Source organism: Plectropomus leopardus, chromosome 22, assembly GCF_026936395.1.
Source record: "Plectropomus leopardus strain MGB_pleo_1.0 chromosome 22, ASM2693639v1, whole genome shotgun sequence".
Lineage (NCBI taxonomy): Eukaryota > Metazoa > Chordata > Actinopteri > Perciformes > Serranidae > Plectropomus > Plectropomus leopardus.
In genome coordinates, this window is record NC_142197.1 from 22,969,315 (window position 1) to 22,993,701 (window position 24,387).

Sequence of the window (24,387 nt, forward strand, 5' to 3'; positions counted from 1 at the left end):
CTGGGCACACTGTAATAATTTCGACACTGTTTATGTGTTTTTTGCCTTATCTCACCTAATGAGACCTGGTAGACTGGACAACATACAGGGAACCCTCAGAAACCTGAGCAAATTGGCTGGATTTTGCTCTAAAACACCATCACAGTCATTAAAAAACAAATCCCAGTCTGTCAGTTCAAAGCAACCTTGTAGTGTTTCTGTTGCCTTATTATCCCAGAGTCTGATTGATTTTTTTGTTTTTTTTTATTTTTGATAAGTCTGCCCCCAGAATTACTTGACATGCTCCCCTCCTTTTGCACCACCTCCTCCCATCTAATAAAGAACGAACAGTCCATAATGATGTCTCATTGTAGTTATTTTACATTAAAGATGATGTTGATATGAGACATGCCATTTGGTAACTTAATAACACAACTTAAAACCAACAAAATATCAACACCATCCATTGTCAATACTATGCATCAAACTGATGCTGACTTTAGACATTGTTCTTACATTGCATTTTTGTGGCCCCCTGGGGCTATATTAGGATAAACCCCAAGTCTCTGAGGTCCTCTGATCAGAGTTAATTGGTTGTTTCTGTGTCCAGGCTCAATACAAAACGAGAATGTGTTTTTGAGGATATAGCCCCAAAATTTCCAAACTCTCTCCTACTGGATTGAACCCTTTAAAATATGAGTTGTTTGGCCTAATATCTGTCATAAACATGGACCTTATCAGTGTGTTCAACTGCAGCAGCAGAACATGTATAGAATTGATAAGAGTGAATTCAGTTTTTGATTTAAAGAAATAGAGTTGTTTAATTTCAACAGTTAAATTTTTACATTTTATACTGTAATACCAAACAATAACAATGCAATTTTGGTTACCACTCTGATACAGACTTCATGTTCATTGTGCTAGATTACATAACTTAGGCAAGTTTCAAGTGATTTTAATACCATGCAGAAATTAAAGAAATTGAGAAATTCATAAATGAAACCTGTTCGCAGTAAATATGACCAAACAATACAACCATACAACCATACAAAATATGCAGCGTGGTCCTTTAGTGAGAGATGGAAACAATGGAGTTTCTAGTTTAATTATTTTGTGTTTTTGTATCTCTTCTTTCTGTTTCACACATCATTTATTTCATCACAGTACATTCTGCTCAAAAAAAGTTGGAATGACCTGGCTGGAAGTTGTAGTATATTGAATCTAATATACTGGTAAACAAAACTTAGTCACTTGATTATCATTTATCAATAATCCATATTTATATCACTGCACAGTAGCTCCAGTACTTTGGCTCCTCTTGTGGTGTGTCAGGCTCCTGGATGGAAGCCTGCTGCAGGAACTGGTCCCAGTCTGGTCTGCGAACTGGTAGCTGTGTCTGAAAGTGGTTCCAGAACCTGGTGACAGATGGGATAGAAAAAAAAAGTTAATAACATTTAGAATGAATGGGAACTGCAATAAAACAAAGCAGCAGTAAACACTGTTCAATGTTCTACCATCTCTCAGTAGTGTGTTTATTGATATCAAAGCCTGATTTAGCACAATCAGATTAAATAAAAACCTGTATCATAAGCATGACTATAAAAGGAGGTGAAGTGGCATTCACATTTAGCAAAAGAGGTTACAATGGCAGGTAAAATTATTATTTATTTATTTATTTATTATTATTATTATTATTATTATTATTATTATATAAGTTTTAGACCTGAATAAAGTTGTTGTGCTAATTAGAATGTGAGCACTTGAAGTTGAAGTGTTAGTTTGAGTGTAACTGCTGAATAAAAATGGAGTCTTAATTTGAGTATAAGCACTGAGTGAAGTTGAAGTAAAAATGCTGAAAGGAGTTAGAGACAATAAGAGGAATTGACACTGTCAAAGTGTGAGAAACCTAGCTGGCAGTGTTAGCTGAGGAGTACACAAATGAACTCTCAAACAGTAAGGAGATGAAAGCAGTGGAAGTGTCAGTTAAAATGTGACTTAAAGGCATCAAAAAATGTTAATTTTTTAAAAGAATGCCATGTATTCTTGTGAAAAGCACTCCTTTGATTTAAATACTAATGTATGTACTTAATACAGATACTTTCCTATCTATTCTGAATGTTTACATTTAATTGCAACCTCACACTGCACACAAACAAAGAAGGTTGTTGACTTCAGCAGCAAATGTCTGGTGTTGTTTCTTCTTTTACTGTTTTACTGTTTGGACCTTGATCCTTTAAGGCATGAGATGAGTGAGTGAGTGAGTGTGAGTACTTGTGGTGGTAGATATCTGGGTTTCGGCTTATGCGGTTCTGGAAGCCGATGTACAGATCATCCCAGAGAAGGCCATGCAGCACCACATGTCTCATCACCCCAATCCTGTTTTTAAGCTGTAAAGGAGAAACCAAAAGACATCAAAGTTACTGCTCTATCGAAGAAAAAAGCAGTGAATAAGTATATTTTCTAAAAATGTCTAACTACTCTTTCAGCTTATAATATATAATCTAAAAGTATGTCTTTCTGAAACCTTTGCATTTTCACACAAAATACATACAATAAAAAAAGCTTGGTGTCTCTCACTCATAAGATTCCAAACAGGACTATAAATTCACACATAAGAGTCCAAACAGGACTGTATCTTCAGACATGAAAGTCCCTGATTTCCCTGATTCCATCTTTAACATGATCGCTGCAGAGTTATGGATTTATTCCACTTCATTCAATCTGTTGGGTCCACAAGTTTTTAATCTTTTGATCCAGCGTCTTTTTGCTGCCAGTCTTTGAGCTGTTGACCAACCCGTTCAAGAGTCGAGGCCTGTAATCATCAGATTCTCTACACCGTGTCTACAAAAATGCACATGAAGCTCTGTTACTTTATTGTATCAGTTAATAAATGTTGCTTCAAACATTTTAATAATTTATTTTTGATCTGTCTCACATATAGTTTCTGCCAAATTTTACGCTCCATCAAACAAACTAAATTCAAAGACTCCAGCTGGAAGGTTTTCCGACGGAACAAAGTCCCCATATCTGTATAGTGTTCATAACATCTTTATTCAATGTAAAATGTGCATTTTTTGATGTTTGTCACTTTTCAAAGAGGCACGAACCAGTAAGTCTTTTAGATTTTTGATCCTTATATATATATATAACATAATTTGATATTCCGCTGAAGGCTTGATAGCATACTGTTGGTTAGGGGTTAGGGTTACAGGTTACGAGGGTTATGGTTGTTTGCCTGGTGCTCTACAATGTCTCACCTCTATGTAGGAGTGCTCTCTGTCAGGTCTCTTGGTGGGGAATGACAGATCCAAAAAGTCCACCAAGTAGTCATAGCCATCAGTCAGAGGTTCAAATTTGTCATCTGTCTCGATCACCTTCAAAATACATGTCGAGACTTTTACAATGAATTAAGCAGACATACTCTGAGCAAGAAACAGGAAGAACAGAAGAGAGGCTCAGCCAATAGGTCCCGTTATCCCGTAGTTCTTTATAACCTCACCACCCACAACCAAGCATCCATTATTCATTGTTCGTTTTCAAATTAAAATAGCTCAATTTTCTTTTTCTTTTTTTCTTAACCCTGCTTCCAATTATGAGATTGCAATTACAGCAAGCCAGGGCTCTTCAGCGCCACAACTCTTTTATACCTCATTTGTACCTCCCTTAATGTATGAAAATGGATACATCTCATTTAAAATTTAACTGCCCTCATACTATGCATCCTTCATGTTGGCATAGATACAGCCTTATATTTGGCACTAGAGGACGGAGTCAAAAGTTTTGAACAACAAACCAGACAACGGTGGAGAAGGTCCAACGAGGTCCAACTGAGGCAGTTTTGTGGGTGTTGTTGGTCAATGAGGCCATTAATTGCATCCCGACATGTCGACAGAGAATGCATTTCACTATTTTCATTAGATATTACTCCATATTATTATATAAATTACTGCTTTGTTCTGTTCTACCATTAGTTAAATTTCTTCACCATTTTCTACAGTCGTACCTAGTTTGAACTGCACTACACTGCCTCCACAATCTCTGATGGCACAACTTCATTTTGTATGTATCCATAAACTCTTAAAAATCTGCACAAATTTGGACAAAATGAGCCCTAAGCACAGTCAGAATATGAGCTTGCTTTGAGCATTGAGCATAAATGAGCCCTTAAAGGAGCAGTGTGTAGCATTGAGTGACATGTAGCAGTAAGTATTTGAGACTGCTAATATGTCCTAATCATTTTTTTTTTTTTTTTGATAACTTACAATCCAGACATTTAGGAGGTTTTAACCAGGAGCCAAATTATTCACAGAAATCTCCAATGCGACAAATGCAAATATGCAAAAACTGCCCTCTTAAGAGCAGGTGTTTGGCTTGTCCTTTTTGGGCTAGTGTAGAAACATGGTAGGGCAATTTTAGGGTAACAAATACACTACGATTATTATTTATAGGTGATTATACACTTAAGAAAACTTACTTACTATAGCAGTCTTTTCTGCTAATAAATCCTTCTAAATCCTACACAATGGATCTTTAAGTAGAAAGACGCACAAGAACAAAATATGTACAAAGGACATTAATAAGCTACAGTGTTTCACCAAGGGTTATCAAGATGGTGAGCCAAAAGTGTCTGGGATAGATGTTTAAGAAGAACAGAGAAGATCTTGCTTGTTAAGTATATTTACCCGCACAACAAGGTTGTAGTTTTGAAAGCCTGCCCAGGTGTAATAAAACTGGATCCAGCTTTGACGTTTAAATATCTCACAGCTGATGGCGCTGTTTAGTTCATCCACATACAAGTCGAAATCCCAACTGTCCTTGAAGATTTTCGCACTGGCTGGGGGATTGACGATGGCCTCACTATGTTTGGTGGTGTAGTAAAGGAAATATACATGAGGTAAAAGTCAGAACTTATAGGTCTTTGCATGTGCAGTGTAGAGGATGTTTTCAGTTTATAACTATTTGGAAGTAAATTTGTAGTTTGGCCACCTTTCCACTTGGTAATAATATCATGACAGCAGGGCAAGATTTACCAATCAAAATTCTTTTTTAAACAATACATTGATTTTAGACAGCAGAAAATGAAAGCTTGTCATTTTTAATTAGCAAATATCTACTTTACTAGTTGAAAAGACAACTGTTGCAGGTAGATTTTATCAGCAATAGCAAGCTAGCTTATTAGGGCTAACTACTTTGGTTGGTCTCCAACTGACTCATTTTAAAAACAAGAACTGTGTGTTAAATTGTGTTAAATATACAATGAATGGCTACATACACAATAGTGTGCTAAAAGACTGAGGTTAAAGCTAAATGTTCAACACAAAGCCAGTATCCTGGCAAGAGATTGTTACTGTCATTTCAGATGTGCTCTCTTTTAGTTTTACCTCTAAATGAAGTTATTTGGATATTCCTGATAAATTATTGACATGTTTATAACCTGTCTGATCTTTTGACCATTGTTCATGGTGACAATCAATGTGACCTTATACCTCAACAGATGTGAACAGAATGGTATTATAACCAATAGAAATGATGACCAAAACCAAACAGTCAGTTTGAGCATTGCTTTGTGCATTGTCCTGACTGAGTCTTTTTACTTTCCCACAAATAGACACATAAAACACAATCACACATGGCTTAAGGGTGTTGTCAACCTGTTTGTGGGGTCTCTCAGAGCGAGGCCAAGGTCCAGCACAGCGCCTGGCTTGGGTGTCCATGTCTTGATTTCTGGTGCAAGCTTATTGATGAGCGCATTGAGGTTCTCTGCACTGTTCTTCACATTTGTATCCTTTATGTATCTGTGTACACACAGAGACATTAGCGACAGACAAGAGAGATAGACAAACAGACACGTTTACATGGAACCAAGAATACCACTAAGCAACGTTGGTGCATACATTTACTGTTTGGACGATGCATATTAACGTTTAACCAAGTCTGATACAGAGCTAAACATACCAGCTGCATCAAATATGACATCAGGTAAGTCATTTACTATCGACTCACATGCAAAACCCTGTCAACCCCTCTGTACAAATAGCCACTTTTACAAGCCATTAAACTGACTGCTAAGCCAGGTTTGTCCATTTAGTTATCATAGCCTTAGATCCTCGGGCGGGGCCCTTCTGGTCGCCCTAAAGGCGAGGCTTAAAACTTAGACTGACCATGCTTTTACCATCAGGGCCCCTCAGCTTTGGAACAACCTGCCCGAGGAGGCTTGCAGATTCAGTGACGTCTTTTAAATCACTTCTTAATACCCATTTTTATAGACTTGCTTTTATGTGATGTTGTCTATTTTAATTGTATCTAAATTCTATTTTATCTTCTCTTAATTCTTTTTTAATTGGTTTATTTAATTTATCCAATTATTTATTTTATTTATTTATCTATTTATTTTCATCATTTAATTTATTTATTTTTATTCTGCCCGGGCAATGTTAAAGTCTACTACAAGTAACATTAATTCTCTGTTTACCGCAAACACTCTTCAAACATCATTTATTCATACTGGGATGGGTTGCTGTTGTTTTTCCGTTTTGTGATTGTTTCTCTCGTTTGTCTGGCTTTAGTTCGGTATTACTTTTTGGCTCTTTTTTTGTCATGTTACTTATGCGTGAAACTCCTCTCACTTCTGCTTTGCCTTGTTTTTCGCAGCACTTTGTAAACTCTGTTTTATCGTTATTATTGTTTAACATTTGTGGTTAGTGTTTAATCATACTTAGGGTGTGAGCACCAAATGGTATTTGAGAGCATGTTTTGGGTGCATGCAATGCCTGAAAACTCATGAAACTTTCCAAAGTTGTCAGAAATGCTGAAAATAGATATCTTATATAGGTCTTGGACTTGGACTTGGGCTTGGTCATGGTCATGGCATATTGGGTCATTCTCATCAGTTTTCAAAGTGAAAGCCCCCACCTCTAAATTTCACACAATATATGAAATTTGGGATGCATATGTTACATCGACAGATGTACAAAAAACTAGGAGGTATACAATAAACCAACCAGCAGGTCAGCCATTTTGAATTTACTGTAGAAATTTAGTCCATGAGTTCATTTAATTAGTCATTCAAGATGCCCTCTTTGACTTGACCTTTGCACTTGTCCACGGGGGGAATCCCCGCTGCCATCCTAAATGTGTTTCAATTGTCTGGAATACTTGCATGAACTTGGTAAAGTCAACCCTCAGTAGGCATAAGTGCAAGTGAACACTGGTCCCTTTAAAGGTGAATATCACCCAAAATGTGTTGCAGTTATCTATTTGATGCAAGAAAATATATTAGTGGTTAGGGGGTAGTAATGCACGTAAAACTCTAGGTGCCTACCACCATAGAAGGAGAAGACAAATTATTTAGAAAATAAACTTTTTTTTTTTTAAAGTATCTGACCTGCTTTAATATTTCAGTTTTTCTAATATATCTTGTAGGTCTGTACAGGTGGACTTTTCGCCTGCGATCATTCACCTATTAGCAGAGAGCTTTATACAAAATCAATTGGCCTGTGCAACATATACTGTTAGGTAATAAAAATAATATCTGGGGAGGAGTGAATGAGAGGAAGTGGAACTACGACTGACATGCTGCAGTCTAAAGGCTTGACGACGCAAATCAATTCTTCAGAAGCCCAAAATCGATATATAATATAATATACCAACTGCATCAAATGGAGGCTCAGGGAACTATAATGGCTACTCAAACCTAATTCTTCTTGGCTACCATTCATTTATCATCCACATATATTGAACGGATCCTGGCTAACCTGCTCTGTACAAACTCTACCTGTCTGATGGATGAGCCTCCACAAAATAGCCCGCGAACGGGCAGTAAATTGCCGGCTGCAGGGACTTCACCAGCTGAGCTTTGTAGTTCAGCAACTTCTTCCTTTCATTCTTGATAAACTCTGCCTTCCAGGAATCTGGGCACAGACATACACATCATCTTTATGTCAGCTGTGTTGTACTCATTACACAAACCTGAACATGGGGGGGTCACAGCAGCACTGCATAATTGGCAGGGCTTTTTTTCTTTGCATCTGAGTTTAGAGTTTACAAACACTTAAAAAGAGGAGATGTGTCAGTTTATACGTGCATGATTCTCTCATTTGGATAAAGATATAATCATGAGGACATGGAGGAACAACTAAAGTGAGTCTCACCAGTGTATTTTCCTCCACAGAAGGTCATGGGGAACCCAGACGCACCTCCCGCAAAGTCACTCATCATTAAGTCCACATTCTGTGGAAGCCGTCCATTGTTTGGCCGGGTGCAGTCCACAGTGTTCAGGATCATGTGACCTGCATTTGAAACACATTTTAGTCTGCAACCCTGGTGATAGTATTTAAAATATTAAAAGGATTGAAAAACACAGAAAAGCACTTACCTTTATATTCAATAATGATGCAGGTGTCCAATTCCGGATGCACACCATCCATCATGATCATGAATCTCAGGTCTTCATCAACCTAATAGAGACCAAGAGACAGAGCAGGGACTAATTAAAGTATTATGAATTTTGCTGGGTTTAAAAAAAAGTAAAACAGTTTATGTGTAAGATACACATTTTTTGACTCAAGACACATTTTATAGAAGATTTTTTTTGTCGTCCCTTTAACCAGATGTGAGCAAAAGTGAGTTACATTTTGCCAAACACCAAAAGGGACAACATTGATGTTGGTCAGCTTGATTTTGCTTTGCTCCAAATACCTGTTGCATTAAGAAAGAGAGACAGACATGTAAATAATGTAATGATGGTTACTCAAAACTAATTTTTAAGAATCAATTTTAAAGATATAAATTAAACTGTATTTCTTTACTAACCAAAAGACGGGTCTTGATGTGTCACCAACATAAATGGGGGCATCAGGCCTCCTCTTTGACAAGACCTTCAGTGTAGGGTAACTAGAAAAGACAAAGGACAGGTCAGATCTCATGGCAATATAGATTCTGAATATAAACACTCGTTAAAGCCCAGGTGGTTTAGTTTAGTTGAAATGAAATGAAATATTGTAAACTCTATCCCGCTAATGCTTCTGAATTTGGCAATCAAAACTGGTTAGATTAAATTTCCATGCTACCCTTTAATTTGCCTTTCAGAGTATTGGCTTCTGTCACACTTGTTTGTCTCGCTACATGGCGCTGAATATATTTATGCACATACAAATATGCAAATAACACACTATCACATTAACAATGGGGGTCACAATGTTTGTAGAAGAAGTGAGAGGGATGTGGCATCTGCGGCATGATGGGGAACAGCACTGCTAAGGAAGTGGATGAGTTGAAAAATTGTGTGTATAGTCGTATTTTTACAAATTGCATCATAATGGTATTTCAACATTATTTGGATACTGAAGATTTAATTGTGACCTCTTTTTTTTACTGGGGTTAGGGTTAGGGGTTATTTACATCACAGTCACTTGAGCACTTATTCAGACATGAGACTAAACTGTTAGTTAGTTAGTATTGCCATCAGGTTTTTTTTTAACAAGGTGCATCACTAAAACTAACTGCTTTATTTTGCTAATTTCTTTAGTTTGTGTGAAACATTTTGTAAGTGGAGTCTTGGCTCACTTCACTGCACATCTTTTGACAGTTATCATAGCCAACAGATCTGCTGAAACTGCAGCCAAATTACAGTAGTGGTAAGCGGTGTTTACAGCGCTGTTTACGTCACCATGGCCTATAAAAACATAAATAAGTCAAGGGAGATTGATAAGACAAGACTACTGAATGTCGTTCAGACTTCTATAAGATCCTATTATGAACACTACTGTTGATAAGGACAATTCTTTGTGAACGAGGAAAGCTACCATGGCTTTGCCCTGTTTGTCAACATTGTTGTTTGTTTTGCCAGCTGACAGTTGCATGATTAGTGCCACCGGCTGACAGATTACATTTACAATGACAACTGCATCTATTGTTACTGTTACAGGTAAAACTGCAGGAACTGAATGATGCCATCAGCAGCAACATGCCTAAGCAACTGGATGGGATCTTCATGGTAGCTGCTGATTTTAATCAATTGATTCTTTAACTTCGAAGAACATTGTTTTAAAAATTGAAAAAAAATCTACCTTCTGCCTAAAAGTGGTGCACCACAGCAGACTGAAATGGAGAAGACCTCTTGACAACAGTTTGATAAGTGTTAGTGGCTAGCTGTAGTCCCTTGCAGTGCCCATTGGTTATTTTTTAATATTAACCGTTTCATTTCACAATGCCAGACAAATCAGTCAACTCTGGAGTGGGTGGATTTCAAGGTCTGTATGCAGGCAAAGATTGGCTAGTGCTAGCCATTACCATGACTTCTTTACCTTAACCCTACCAACCTTCATTCATCAACATGACGAGTACTATTCAATCACAGCAAACTGTGGGATCCATCATAACTCGTCTTAGGGATGGGTGTAAATAGCCAAATAGCTGCAGAGGGATTATTCTCACAGGTGCAAATATAAATTCTACATTAAAGGTGGCAACAGTGGTATTTATTAACACCATCTTACCTGAGGTGGTCAGAGTGCATATGGCTGATGTAGATGAAATCTGCCGCGCACAGTTTGTCCAGAGAGTCTGCCGGAGGCTCGTGCAAAAGCCACCAGCCTCTGGCATATGCAGGACCCTTCAACCAAGGGTCAAACATGAACCGCCTCTGCCCCAGCTGCAGTTCCATGCAGGCGTGGCTCAAGTACGTCACCTGGGTGGGAAGTTCAGGTCAAGTGTTGAAGTGACATGGTCAGATGACTAGAGGGGTTTAACACAAATGTAGGTCCAAAAGTGGACTGTGTAAGTAGCATAATACATACTTTCACTTCTCCGTCCTGGAGCTCCAGACGCTCTCGAGGGTCAGCCAACCAGGGGTCCATGGGACTCAACTCAACCAGCTGAAGCCCCCCATTATCGAAAGTCTCTACCTCTGTATGTGACATTACATACATGCTCAGTTGAAGTCAGTTGCATTGAGCTCGTATGTATGTATACAAAATGTATCAAGACCATTACTAATACCTAATGTTAGCAAATATGCACCAGCTAGCAACAAAAGTCAATGCGAAGGTGTGCAGTTTAATTCATTTGTCCTCGTGGATTAGTCAACATATTAAAATAACAAATGACTAGTAATATGAGTGAACTTTGAATAAATAGCATCCACTATAGAGTGCCCCCCACCCCCCGTTAAAAAAACAGAGCTAAAAAACAGCTTATGCAGGTAGCTGGTTTTAGTTGATTTAAGATGGTTTTAGCTGGTCAAAGATGGTCTTAGATATCCTGATCCAGTTCTAGCTGGTCAAAGATGGTTTGACGTGCTGGCATGACCAGCCTGTCGAGCTGGTTATGTTGGTATGATCAGGCTGCACACATTCATCTCTATGCATTACACATGACAAAAATCTTAACTGGTTGACATCCTTTTTTTTCATACTCCCCCTTATGACACTGTTATCTGTCCATACACAGGGTATTGACTCAGTTTCAATTTTACAGGAACTTCAACGGATAAACCAGCTAGCATGATCATTACAAGCTGGTATGACCAGCTTAACCATCAGAAATTATGCAACAACACTATGAGCTGGTAAACCGGCTTAACCATCTGAAGCTGGTCATGTTGTTTTTTTTCAGCAGGGCAGGAAAGACTCCAGCTGAAGCCCCCCATTATCGAAAGTCTCTACCTCTGTATGTGACATTACATACATGCTCAGTTGAAGTCAGTTGCATTGAGCTCGTATGTATGTATACAAAATGTATCAAGACCATTACTAATACCTAATGTTAGCAAATATGCACCAGCTAGCAACAAAAGTTGATGCGAAGGTGTGCAGTTAAATTCATTTGTCCTCATGGATTAGTCACCATATTAAAATAACAAATGACTAGTAATATGAGTGAACTTTGAATAAATAGCATCCACTATAGAGTGCCCCCCACCCCCCGTTAAAAAAACAGAGCTAAAAAACAGCTTATGCAGGTAGCTGGTTTTAGTTGATTTAAGATGGTTTTAGCTGGTCAAAGATGGTCTTAGATATCCTGATCCAGTTCTAGCTGGTCAAAGATGGTTTGACGTGCTGGCATGACCAGCCTGTCGAGCTGGTTATGTTGGTATGATCAGGCTGCACACATTCATCTCTATGCATTACACATGACAAAAATCTTAACTGGTTGACATCCTTTTTTTTCATACTCCCCCTTATGACACTGTTATCTGTCCATACACAGGGTATTGACTCAGTTTCAATTTTACAGGAACTTCAACGGATAAACCAGCTAGCATGATCATTACAAGCTGGTATGACCAGCTTAACCATCAGAAATTATGCAACAACACTATGAGCTGGTAAACCGGCTTAACCATCTGAAGCTGGTCATGTTGTTTTTTTTCAGCAGGGCAGGAAAGACTCTTAAAACCCACAAATGAGTGAACAGTTTTGCAGTTCTCATTTGAAGTAAAGGGGTATTTTGAATGGGTGCTTTAAATGCCTTAAATAAGGTCTTAAGAGACTTTTACATTTTGTTTTACAGCATAAAATGTGAGTAATTCCACACATAAACTTTGAAGCTTATGTGTCTTTAAAAAGGTGGTTGCTAACAAGGGGCTAAATGAGACTTCAGAGCATCACGCCACACTGCTTTACACCCTCGGTGGGTGGCAATGTTAAGTCATATGACTGCGGTGTAGTTTGTTCAAGTCAAACATTAGCTATTTAATTCTGGCAATTGCATTTGTGCTTCAAAAATCCCGAAAGTGGTGTTAATTTGTGAATATGATCTTGCTGAACAAAACGTGTTAGTATCATAAACTTCTGTTTGCCACAGAGCTTATTGTCTATTATGATCCAAAATTTGTGAATTTCTGACTCCTATACTATGGGAATTCTACAGAAATCCTGAAACATTTGCAGCCTCTAGTTGGCGTTACAGTTTTTAAACTTGGTTTCAGTTGTAAAAAAATCTTTTGGGATCACAGATATAGATATAAATTAATCACAGACTCAAAGGAAATTTAACAAAATGTGAACTTACCGAGCTCATCCTGCAAGAAGCTGTCGGGCGGATTCACATATTTCATTGTTGACACATTGAGCTTCCAGTTATGTTTAGTGCATTTAACAGTCCTGTGGGAACAGAGTAGCATGTCAGCTGTGATGAAAGTTTCTATGAAAACATTATCATCCTTGCTGTGTGTTTCTGTCAGACGGATCTCACCTGCCATCCAGGTCTTCGATGTCTTTGATTAACAACCCTCCTTGGTGCTTGCATTGGTTCTTGCATGCTTTAAGGTTGTTGTTGCTCTTGTATATGATGTAGCATTTACCATCCTCCGGGTTTTTCTTGAAATTGATTCCCTCTTTGAGTGAGTTGACTGCTTCAGCATCCAGTGATAGTACCACTTTAGCTCTTTGAGAGTTCATTTTACCTGTAGAGTACACACCTTAATTGTTTCCCACACACGCAAGCACACACACCCAAGTCCACTGTAAACAAGATAGCATCAAGGAAACAGGCAGCAAAAGAGCCGTGAGAGTGTGACAGAAACGTTGATGATCTTTCATAATGCATTGTTAGGTTACATTAATGACTAAATAAATAACAGCTGAACTGACAATTGTATTTAACCGTTTAAAAAGGACAAACATGACTGTCCCATTTACCCTACCAGCTGACGTAGCTGAACATGTCATCACTGTGGATCATGGTTCTTCACATTTGAAGGTCCAACATTTCTTAATTATTTATCATGGCAACATACTTTCTGATTCTCTATTTTCTTTCTTTATAGAGATACAGCAGTGATCCAAAACAAGCTCTAAAAGTAACCATCAAGGTCGTATTCAGAGTTTTACACGATTTTCTTGGTAATCTACCAAAAAAGTGTCCAAAAAATAAAAAATAATCAAAGATAGATAGAAAGATAGAACCTATGCAGTGACTGTTTGCAGTAAAAATGTGTTTATGTATACTTGAGAAGCAATGTAACAATAACAAAAATTACTTTTTGGCCCAAAATAGTTTGTAGTTACAATAGTTAACCCTTTGAAACGTGGATTGGCGTCACTTCTCTTGTGCTGCATTCAGAAGCCTTTCAGACATTTTTAAACCTTCAAACTCTGAGCAAACTGATTGATTTAGAGAGAGATGTCCCACAAGGTGCAAGAAATCAGAAGATTTAGAGGGGGGAAAAAAGCTTGGCAAAAATGTCCAGAGGGCTATATTTATAAGTGTTGTAATTATATATTTAAAATTATTTTTGATAGAATCATATTTTATTAGCATTTTTTTAATTTAAGAAACAAACACATACAAACCAATGTGGTCATTTCATGTTACAGAATAACTTAATGTTGTGTTCTATCCACACTGGAATTCAATTCACTGAATTAAATTTCTTAAATCACTATGCTAGTGGACATGTTGTTAAACTACTAGTTTACATGTAGTTCACTACTCCCAAACATTGTGTGTGCTGTCTGTCTACCCATCCATCTGTCTATCATCATAAAAAATTAGATAGTATAGTATAAGTAAAATAAAATAAAGAAGGTAAAGCAAAAAAAAGCAAAAGAGCGCTCACCAGACTGGTAGCACGCCGATGGACAACAAAAGCAGTGTCACAGGTGCAACAGCTTCCAGCAGCAGCAGCTCGGCAGTAATCCCAAACTTGACACCCTGTCTGATCTTAACCACCGCTCTCTTACCTGGCTGATAGATGTACCTGCAGCATAAGCCAATGTGAATCAAAAACACCTCTACTCCTCCCTTCTCCTTCTTTGGTTCAGCCTCACAACACTCCCAGGGTGAGTGCTATGTTCAGAATTCTTAAAAGCAACTCAATAAACAGCAAATGAGTGAATGTCCACACAAAATTTAGAATTTTAAGTTCAAACCTTTAGTGAATCTTTTCAAGCAAGCAGTGAGCAGATACAGAGCTCTGGATCAAAAATGCCTCTCCCTAGCCGGTAACATCAGCAAGTCAGCCTGCATTCTGACAACCTGTTTGTCCCTGATCCAGTATTTTATATTATTACAATAACAAAAAATGTGAATGTAGGTAGAGTCATCTTCTGGTTGGCTCCCCTCATTATCTGGCTCCCCTTTCGGCATGGCATCATCTTAGGATTGGTTGACCTCAAGGACAATCCCCTATTAGGAATTGTTTTTCTCTTCTAGGTGTCCTATTGAACAGAATTATAGATAACACACATCCATTCCCTTTTGACCCCCATTCATTCCATACCTCTCTTCCTTCCATCCCATATTTGTTTCTCTTCACGTCATGCTCTCACTCTCACTACTGACCCCAAAGGTTAAATTGTCATCCAGAACATTAAATTGTCATCCAGAACATTGAGTTATTGCGACAATATATCTTGTCTTTTTGTATAAGGAATAAACATGATCATATAAGGAATAAACATGAAATAAGGAATGAACATGAACATTGAATCATATACTTACATACTCCAACATAATCCCTCTTTTGAACTCAGCTCACCTGAGTTCAACCTACAAAACGAATATAACCTGTGGAAAAAAGTTTACACTCCCTCTTTTGAACTCAGCAGAACTGATTTCACAATCATAACACAGTAGTTAACTTGCAATGGAGCAGAAATATCTCCCCATCTCTGACACTGAAACCCACATCTACTGAGTTCTCTTTTATACCTGTAAGTCCTCATCAGATGCGTCGAGAGCATCGTCATCACCCATGCCCAGGAGGGTATGGCGTTCCGCAGTGAGGACACACATTTGTCCATACGGCGGGGGAGGTCCACAGGTGTCCTTCTTTGTCAGGGCTGTCACAATAGCTTTCTCAGTTAGAGTACGAACACAAGGAATACAACAACAACCACAAAATGCTAAAGCGATCATAACAACTATGCAAGAAGTGAATAATGATACTATAATGTTCTTATACTTGCCAAGCGTGCGATCCAGCCAGTCATCCAGGGGATTCCAGACACCCGAGTGCTTGTGCATGGTGGCTGAGAGGGACCTGAGTTCCACGATGGCCCGTGTCACAGGGCCATCCGGACCAGTGTTGTTTGGTATTATAGTACAACGTGACAGTGATCGTTTATTGCGTTTAGGAACATCTTCCATAGAGATAATAGTCACCAGCACTATCAAGCGCACACAAGCACAAACTCCTGACCAATTCACAGGTAGAGAGAAGTATATTGTGTGAGCTCCACAATACCAGAATAGATCAGCCCTGGGGAATATCCAGTTAGAGGCACCATATTGACTATAGTTATCGTCGTGCATATCAACCATAACCGCGCACCATGAATACTCTGTACTCTCTCGGTTCATATTTGGTCCGCTCGCGGAGTTATTGAAACACATGTAATTACCTGCCCTGACCAAAAAAACTGGGGGTATCATTTTATTTGTCTTGTCTTTCTGTAGCGGGGGGTAAAGATTATGTAAATCAGTACAGCTAGCTGAAAAAGGCCGTCCCAACCACATATTTACCAGACAGCCAAAACCTTTTGTGTCGTCCTGTTGGGGTGGGGGCGATGACTGTGGCGGTAAAATTGATTGGGTATCGTTAACAGAAGTATCAGACAGTGGGGGATGAGATGGGGGTTGATCTAACAGATTAATTTTAAAAAGACCCTGGGGATCTTTTCCACTTACGTCTACTCCTAATATCATATAGAAACTGTTTTCTCCTCCTTCACACACCCCCTGATTACCAAGAGTCTGATTAAGATTATTTATGCTTAACATTAAAGGATTATTACCAGAGTTTTGCATACTTTGTCGCATTATACTCATTCGCTCTTTCACACCGCCTCTACATGACGCATAAGAATAGTGTGTCCCGGTATCAACTTGATTCCACGTGGAGCACAACGGACCGTTTTTCTCGTTTTAATTGACAAAGGTACACATCATAACCCCCCCATCCAAATTGGTTGTCTCCACAATTTATGACTGAACAAAGGTCAAATTAGAATCCAGTTTCTGATCCTTTTGTATAGTTCAACTCTATACCCCCATACTTTTGAATACAACTGTCTGTTGGTGTAGGCAAAGATGCAAATCGTTTAGGTCTCACCCTAGTTGTCGATGTGGCGTTGGTGTAGTTCAGCTTTTTCTCTCCAGGGGACGCTCTCCCTTTCTGTAGCTCCCTCTTGATGTCCTCACAAATCACCCAGATCACTATCCCAAGGAGGAGCATCCACAAAACAATGAAACAAGTTATAGACCGCATGATTTACCTCTTTTCGGGTCCTCCCTCCCTTTAAAGGTCACACAGGCACTCGAGTCTCTCCTCCCCCGGACGAGTGGGTCTGGCTCCTAAATCTAAAATCAAATACAAACAAAGGAATACAATACTCGGTTAATGAATTACTGCATAGACTCACACACAAACTACAATGTATTTATTTGTTCTCAGCTCCTTCTTCCGGACCAGTGGCACTTGAGGCGCACTGGGAGAGGTGACCCTTTCCTGCCAGTTTAACCGCTGAGTGAGTTCTGGCAGTTACTTTAAAAGGTCCTGTCCAACGTGGTTCATTCCATTTTCGTTAAATGGCCTTCAGATACAAGAACTCTGGAGGTCCTTCTGGTCCCTTCTCTGGTTTTTGTTCTCCCGTGGAGATATTTTCTCCTGCTGGTGAATCTGTGGGAATGGAGAATTCTGACACCAGAGCATTTACTTTCACATAATATGGTTTGTACGCCATATTTGGCATTTCTCTTAAGGAGTGAGTTGGACCAGGTATTTCTCTGCCATGATGTAACTCAAAGGGAGTCAAGCTAGTCTCCCTGTTCACTGCAGCTCTCACTCCTAAGAGGGCCAGAGGCAGAGCTTCTGGCCACTTAAGTCATTACAACCTTCAACAGTTTGTTCTTCAATGTTTGATTCATTCTTTCCACCTTTCCCTGGGACTGAGGGTGATACACTGCCCCATATCTATGCTTTAGTCCTAAAGCTTTTTCAACTTTCTCCAGGTCTTTGTTTTTGAAATGTGTTCCGTTATCTGATCAAATTAACTTAGGGAAACCGTGAGTGGGAATGGTTAATCAAACATTTGATTACTGAAGTGGCGTCCTCTTTCGCTGTGGGATAGGCCTGAACCCACCTCGAAAAGGAGTCCACAATGACCAACATGTAACGTTTCCCGTTCTCACGTTTCAACATGTCTATAAAATCAATGTTTATCTCTTGACCTGGAGCTGTCGGCTCTGGATATTTGCCAGCTTCCACTTTAAGAGCTGGTCTTACGTTGCATGTTTGACACACTTCACACTCTTTTACAACATTTCTGAGAGCTTCATTCTTCCTGTCAATCCACCAATGTCGTAAGTCATGAGTCATCTGGCCAATGTTTCAGTGGTCAGGTCCATGAGTCTGTGTCAACATGCTGTCAAGCCACTGTGGGGGCATTATTACTTGATTATGTACATGCCATATGTCTTGACTGTTCTGTTGCCCCCCTTTTGACTGCCAGTACTTTTTTGTTTCTTCAGAAATAGCCCCTTGTGCTTTTTTAGTCGTTTCCATATTTACATGATCACATATTAGTGGGTCTGAGGCTATCATCATCATATTTACAATGTATCCAGCTGCCTGTTTTGCTGCACGGTCAGCTGCATCGTTTCCTTTGGCTTCTCTGTCATTTAAAATGCTATGACCTTTCACCTTCGTTATCAAATCAATCAAATCAAATCTTTATTTGTATGGCACTTTTCATACAAAGAGTGACACAAAGTGCATAACAGAGATTAAAAACATTAACAGAAATGAAAAACATCAAAGAAAATCAAGAAAAATACAGACAGCCTGACCCTCCCACCCCCACATATACGTACGCAACAAAACACACACATTCATGTAGATATTCCCACAAATATTCGCAAAGGCACCCGAACACCCCCCCTTACCACCCACACACACGCACACATACACCAACACACACTAACTGTTACTAAAGAGACATGGCTAGAGAGACATGGCTAGGCACTGAGACCTGAGGCGAGGGAGAAGCTACCTTTGGGGGCCAACCTCACTGAGAGAGGTCATGGCTACTTCTTTTGGGAGTTGTAAGGCTTCTGCTAACTCCCTCATCATTTTTTCATGTGCCATGCTCTTTCCTCCACTGGTCATGAAGCCTGCTTGTATCCATCCTGTTAAATCTCTGTGTACCGCATTATATACATATGCTGAGTCTGTATATTTATTTACACTTTTATCATGCGATATCTCTAGGGCTGCTATCACTGCTCTCAGTTCTGCTTTCTGGGCTCATACACTTCCAGTCATCTTTTCTTGTTGTCGAGTGTATCATCTGCCCCTAATTTTACCACAGCATATCCTGCTTGGAGCCCCTGGTCTGGATGTCTGAAACAACACCCATCTGTGTACAACTCCACTTCTGGGTTAGTCAGCAGAGTTTCACTTAGATCAGATCTTACTTTAGTTTTATCCTGAGTTGCTGTTATACAACAATGTGGGGGTCCTTCCAGTATTTGATCTGCCATATGTACAAATGTTATGTGTGGTTGTGTCAGCGCTTTCAAAATTCTGTTCTGTCTCAATGGTGTCAGCGTGAATGCAGAGGATGTTACAAACGCTACTGTGGTGTGTGAGGTCAAAATTGTTAGTGGGTGGTGCATAACAACATGTGAGATTCTTTCTAGTAGTTTTGCAACTGCTGCTGCATATCTTACACATGGAGCAGCTCTTTTTTCTTGTACAACAAACAATACACTACAGTATATCAGCACCTTTCTTATCCACCTTTGTTTCTGATAGAGAACACCATATGCAGACGCCTGTCTCTCAGAAACATCCAGAAAAAATGGTTGAGTGTAGTCTGGGGGCGCCAAGGACATGGCCAGTGATAAATCTTGTTTGGGGCAGATAAAGTCAGAGTCTGCTTCGACTGTCCACTGTAGTGTGTTACTGAGATAACGACAACCTTGAGTTTTTATTATTGCATGCAAAGACTCAATCCGTCCTGCGTAGTCAGGCACAAAATGTCTTGAGTAACCTGTCAAACCCAAGAAGGAGAGCATATCTTTAACTGTTTCAGGCCTGGGATGATTTAAGATGGTGTCCTTATGCAATGCAGAGATGTCGGCTCCTGTACCGGAGACTTCTCTTCCGAGGAAAGTGACAGAGGCTCTACAACACTGAAGTTTAGATTTAGAGACTTTGTAACCACATGCATGTAGACACGACAGGATCGATTTGGTGAGCTGCAGGCACACATGGGGGGCTGGACACGCTATTAAGATGTCATCAACATACTGAACAACCAAACATCCTTGTTGAATCACTAGGTCGGCCAGTTGAGATCTCAACTTTATTTGTCATTAAAGATCGACGGTGACAGCAAAAACCCCTGTGGAACACGTGTGTATGTGAGTCTGCGTCCCCCATATGTGAAAGAAAACATGTCCTGCAGGTGTGGTGCCAGAGGTAAGCAGAAAAACGCATTAGCCAAATCAATGCAAGAAAAGAATTGATGAGAAGTGTCTAACATTGCAAGAGCTGCATGAGGGTTAGGAACAGGTGTGACAGGGGAGGTGATGATTTTGTTAATAGCCCGTAGGTCATGTGCCATCCTGTAAGTATCAGAGGGTTTTTTAACAGGTAAAATAGGAGTGTTCCACTGTGACTGTGACGGTCTCAACACCCCAGCCTGTAACAGGCCTTCAATGGTGGGTTTTATGCCTTCTGTGGCTTCCTGTTTATGTTTGTATTGTGGCTGCCAGATCGGTGTAGCTGCGGGCGTGACAGAAAAATATACTGGATTTTGTCTTTACAAAACCCAATGTCAAAAGGTCCAGATGACCACAGAGATTCTGGTAGAGATGAGAGCATTTCCTGCGTCCCATCCCCATCAGTCCGCTCTCTCCCGTGATATCGGGTCAGAGAACGATGCTCACACACACCATTGATGTCAGCTTGGAAGGGAATTTTGTACATTTTTGTAGATGGTGAAATCATTACTCTGGGAATTTGGGTCGGTAACCAGTCAGTGAGTGTAAGTGCCTTTTTTACCATGGGACCCAATTCTTTGGCTTGATGCCCTGCATGGAGGGCCAGAGAGACGTGTGGCACAGCGGTGTTTGACATTTTGTACCAAGCATTTCCATATTCAGGTAACACGACGGCTGCTGCCACACCCTCTGGTCCCACATACAGGCCATCGGTTTGTACAGTCCATGTCTGACCCTCAACCTGTTCTTCAAACTCGGTGAAATAGATTAAGTCATCAGTTCTATCATAGCACAACGGATCAGGAGGGGGATGATAGGAGGCGAGGGAATGTATCCACGGGGCCCATAAGTTAAACTGATCTATCAAGGGATTGTTTTCTGTGTCTAACAAAACCCAGTATATGTCAGCTGGTGGTGCAGCAGCAGTATACAGGGTAGAGGCCCCCAAAAGCATCTGTCCGGGAGAGGTGTCGTAGGATGAGCCACAGCAATGCAAAGAGGTTCCCTGAGGTGCACATTTCACAGCCACTCCATGACGAACCAACAAGTCTCCTCCCATCAAATCCACAGGACAGTCAGGTGCATAAACAAACGAGTGTCTCAAGGTCTGATTCCTTATAGTCACAACAGTCTCTTCAGTGAAGGGCAGTTTTTGTTCTGCTGGGTGGATCACTCAAGGTTGAGTAGCGAGCTCCTGTGTCCACCATGACCCATTTGGTTTTCCCATTCCCCTTTAGAGAAAAACAGGGGGCTGCCAAACCCTGTAGTTTTTCTTCTGTCGGGCGTCCCTATTGTTGTGGCAATTGTCCCCACCCATTAGGAGGTCACCATCCTCCTAGTGCCATGTGTGGGTTGTGTGCTGGAGATGCATTTCCTCTTGAGGGACCTCCATTCCCTCCCTGCTGCTGAATATAGCTGTTATACGGGCAGTTTTTAACCCAGTGTCCCATGTCTCCACAAATAAAACATTCCTTGTTCCCCTGACCTCTACCTCCACCCCCCTGTCCACCAGACTTTTTATTTCCTTTTTTATTTTTATTCTGGTATTGATTATTCCCGTTTTGATATCCCACCCCTTGAAACATTTGACCTACATCATATGTTGGCACTGGAAGAGGCACAGGATAGTAGGGGTAGGGATTGGGAGAGGGAGAAGGGAAGGGAGGAGGGATGGGGTTAGAGGGAGGAGGGGTAGGGGTAGGGGCGGCTTCTGACACTGGAACCTGCACCATTTGTTTAGACCGCTTACTGCATGTTCACGGGCCTGCTGTAGCTGTAGCTTTAAGAGCTGATCTTTCAGTTCCTCTAACTCGCTCTCTTTTTTCTTTTGTTTCTGTGTGAGTGCGTCCATGTGATGGGTGACATGTCTCTCCCACACATCAGATTCAGCTCCAGGGAGATCAGGATTGTCAGACATTTTAATTTTCACTTCCTCAGGACTGTTCTGGAGAACTGCCTGCCTGAATAAATATTCATTACCGTGTGAAGGGTGTTCTCCTGTTTTATCCAGCCACTCCTGAGTGCATTTACGCAAAAACACAGATGCTGACTCACCCGCTTGCGGGTGGAAAGTGAGATTATGTCGTTTGTGTGCAGGAACCGGGAACCGTGTTCTAAGTGCATCTCCAAATACAGTAGCATACAAACTAAATGGAGTGTGACCTGCTACAAGTTGCGTCCTTGCCTGTCTTTCTATCGCATCACTTTCCCAGAATCCACAGGAGTGGCCTAGAAGGCCTCTCATATCTCCCATGGCGACAGTCTGCCCCTGTGTAAGTTGTGAAACTTTGTTCAACCATGGCTGAGCTCCTTCCCTCAAGGGAGGTAGCTGATTTACCAACGCTGTCATGTCACCCAATGAAAATGGTTTATATTCGGTGGGGAGTTTATTTGGGCCTTCTGCAAACAAGGGGAGCTGCGTGTCCCGCCATCTCACACCTGTCTGAAATCCTCTTCCTGCTCTGTCTTTCTCCTTCAGCCTGTGCAAGTGTCTTAACCCATTACCTCTTATCCTTACCTCACTAATCTCCCCCCTTATCCCCTCTTCCTCACTGTCACTATGATTTATATCTGTCCTGCATCCCCTAATATCATACTCTCCACCCCCGTTATGTCTGTACCTACATTGATTATCCTCCTCGTCTTTATCCTCCCACCCTCCTATCCATTCCCCTCCCATGTCCTGACATGCTGCGTCCTGATATCTACGTTTCTCGTATCTCCACCTCTCAATTTCTGGGGCTTGATTTTTATCTGATTTTTTAGATGCGGACACGGGTGGTGAACGTGGTGATGAGCTAAAGCTTTGTTGTATGTGTTTTTCTATCCCGCTCTTTTAGCTGTGTCAGTCGAGTCTGGAGGATCTTTTTTATGTCGTCTCTGCAGTTGTCATGAGGAAACCAACCCAGTCATCTTTTTGTCCTGTACCAGTCCTCTAATTGTTTGAGTGTTCTTTCTTTTCTTTTTTCTGGTTGACACACTGAGATGTTATGTTTTATTATTTCCCACTTCCCTCCCCAAGTTACAAGGAAACCTGATTGTTTTTTCAATGTGGGTATATCAAATTCTGCTCACGATCAAACTTGCCTTCCATCATTACAACTTGTTATATTTGCTTTACAACAGTTGTTTCATCTGGTGTTACACAAGGAAATATCTCATGAATGACTCCTGTAGGTCAATCGGGGGCTGCTGAGAGACAAACTTCTACAGCTCCTCCTAGAGAAAACTGCGGTCTCTCACTAGGTGTTTCACACAGTATCCCGATCTTTTAATTCATGAAATAACTTTCCTTCCAAACCACCCCAAGGAACTTTACACAGTCATTGTGAATGTGTATATTATTTTTTCAAATTCTTTTTTTGCATAAAACTCTGGTTGCCTACCACCAATGATGAAGAAGCTGAATACATTTTAAAATAAATCAAATAATAAATTAAAATTAAATAAGAAGAAATTTATTATAGTTATAGTTTTTCTAAGATCTGGCAGGTTTACATGTGCAGGGGTTCAGTTTGGGTTGAAAGCGTATATGAGGGCGCTCCATTTAAATCCCCCATCCACTTTCCCTCCGCTATCCAAGTTAGCAAGAGGCAAACAGGTTACATGTCCAATGGCGTAAATATGGGTAACTTTTCTACTCTTTGCATTTCACACGTTCTCTACACTTAACTTTTTTAGCTTTGTCTTGTTTTGTTTTCCTACCTATTCTTCTTTTATTTTTTCGAGTTTTTTCTTTTGTTTTTTTTTGCGGCTGTCGTCTTCAAATGTATGACTTATGGGTAAAAGCACATCACAGAGACTATGGAGCACAAAAACACATACACACCCACACACACACATACACACCCACACACACACATGCACATGAATACATAACCAGAAATACATGCAGGCACTTAAACACATGCAAATATTTATTTATGAAGGAACTGTCATTTTCCCCTGGCTGTGTTA

The 24,387-nt window shown here is 40.2% G+C and overlaps 2 protein-coding genes across 6 annotated transcripts; both read right to left on the bottom strand.

Moving 5' to 3' along the window:
- Positions 1 to 788: 788 nt before the first annotated feature.
- Positions 789 to 15,603, bottom strand: cmah (cytidine monophospho-N-acetylneuraminic acid hydroxylase). Of its 5 annotated transcripts, XM_088072770.1 has the most exons (17): positions 15,424 to 15,602; positions 14,853 to 15,140; positions 14,540 to 14,680; positions 13,174 to 13,384; positions 12,991 to 13,082; positions 10,776 to 10,885; positions 10,476 to 10,666; positions 8,791 to 8,871; positions 8,610 to 8,676; positions 8,354 to 8,435; positions 8,130 to 8,267; positions 7,754 to 7,889; positions 5,631 to 5,774; positions 4,662 to 4,836; positions 3,237 to 3,353; positions 2,251 to 2,366; positions 790 to 1,394 (listed from the first exon to the last, which is right to left on the bottom strand). In XM_088072770.1, the coding sequence occupies exons 4-17, from the start codon at positions 13,377 to 13,379 to the stop codon at positions 1,259 to 1,261; spliced, it is 1,791 nt and encodes a 596-aa protein (XP_087928896.1). In that variant the 5' UTR covers positions 13,380 to 13,384; positions 14,540 to 14,680; positions 14,853 to 15,140; positions 15,424 to 15,602; the 3' UTR covers positions 790 to 1,258. The 5 variants fall into 5 exon arrangements, with proteins under 5 accessions (XP_087928897.1, XP_087928898.1, XP_087928896.1 ...); XM_088072771.1 differs by having other exon boundaries at positions 789 to 1,394; positions 13,174 to 13,399; positions 14,853 to 15,603; XM_088072768.1 differs by having other exon boundaries at positions 14,853 to 15,602.
- On the bottom strand, positions 14,536 to 23,430 carry LOC148185926 (uncharacterized). The gene is made up of 6 exons (XM_088073059.1): positions 22,181 to 23,430; positions 17,527 to 17,602; positions 17,036 to 17,139; positions 15,634 to 15,780; positions 15,461 to 15,471; positions 14,536 to 14,680 (listed from the first exon to the last, which is right to left on the bottom strand). Exons 1-6 carry the CDS (start codon positions 23,108 to 23,110, stop codon positions 14,536 to 14,538), a joined length of 1,413 nt encoding a protein of 470 aa, XP_087929185.1. The 5' UTR covers positions 23,111 to 23,430.
- Between the last annotated feature and the right edge of the window lie 957 nt (positions 23,431 to 24,387).

Coding starts and splice junctions, on each gene's coding strand:
- cmah (XM_088072772.1), bottom strand. CDS start 13,379: ATGAACTCTCAAAGAGCTAAAGTGGTACTATCACTGGATGCTGAAGCA. Junction 10,886..12,990: donor CTTCTTGCAGGATGAGCTCG/GTAAGTTCACAT, acceptor TGTCACATACAG/AGGTAGAGACTTTCGATAAT. Junction 7,890..8,129: donor CTGTGGAGGAAAATACACTG/GTGAGACTCACT, acceptor GTCTGTGCCCAG/ATTCCTGGAAGGCAGAGTTT.
- LOC148185926 (XM_088073059.1), bottom strand. CDS start 23,110: ATGGGAGGGGAATGGATAGGAGGGTGGGAGGATAAAGACGAGGAGGAT. Junction 17,603..22,180: donor AGCAGGCCCGTGAACATGCA/GTAAGCGGTCTA, acceptor CCATTCCCACAG/ATTCACCAGCAGGAGAAAAT. Junction 15,781..17,035: donor ACGCCACATCGACAACTAGG/GTGAGACCTAAA, acceptor ACTCTAACTGAG/AAAGCTATTGTGACAGCCCT.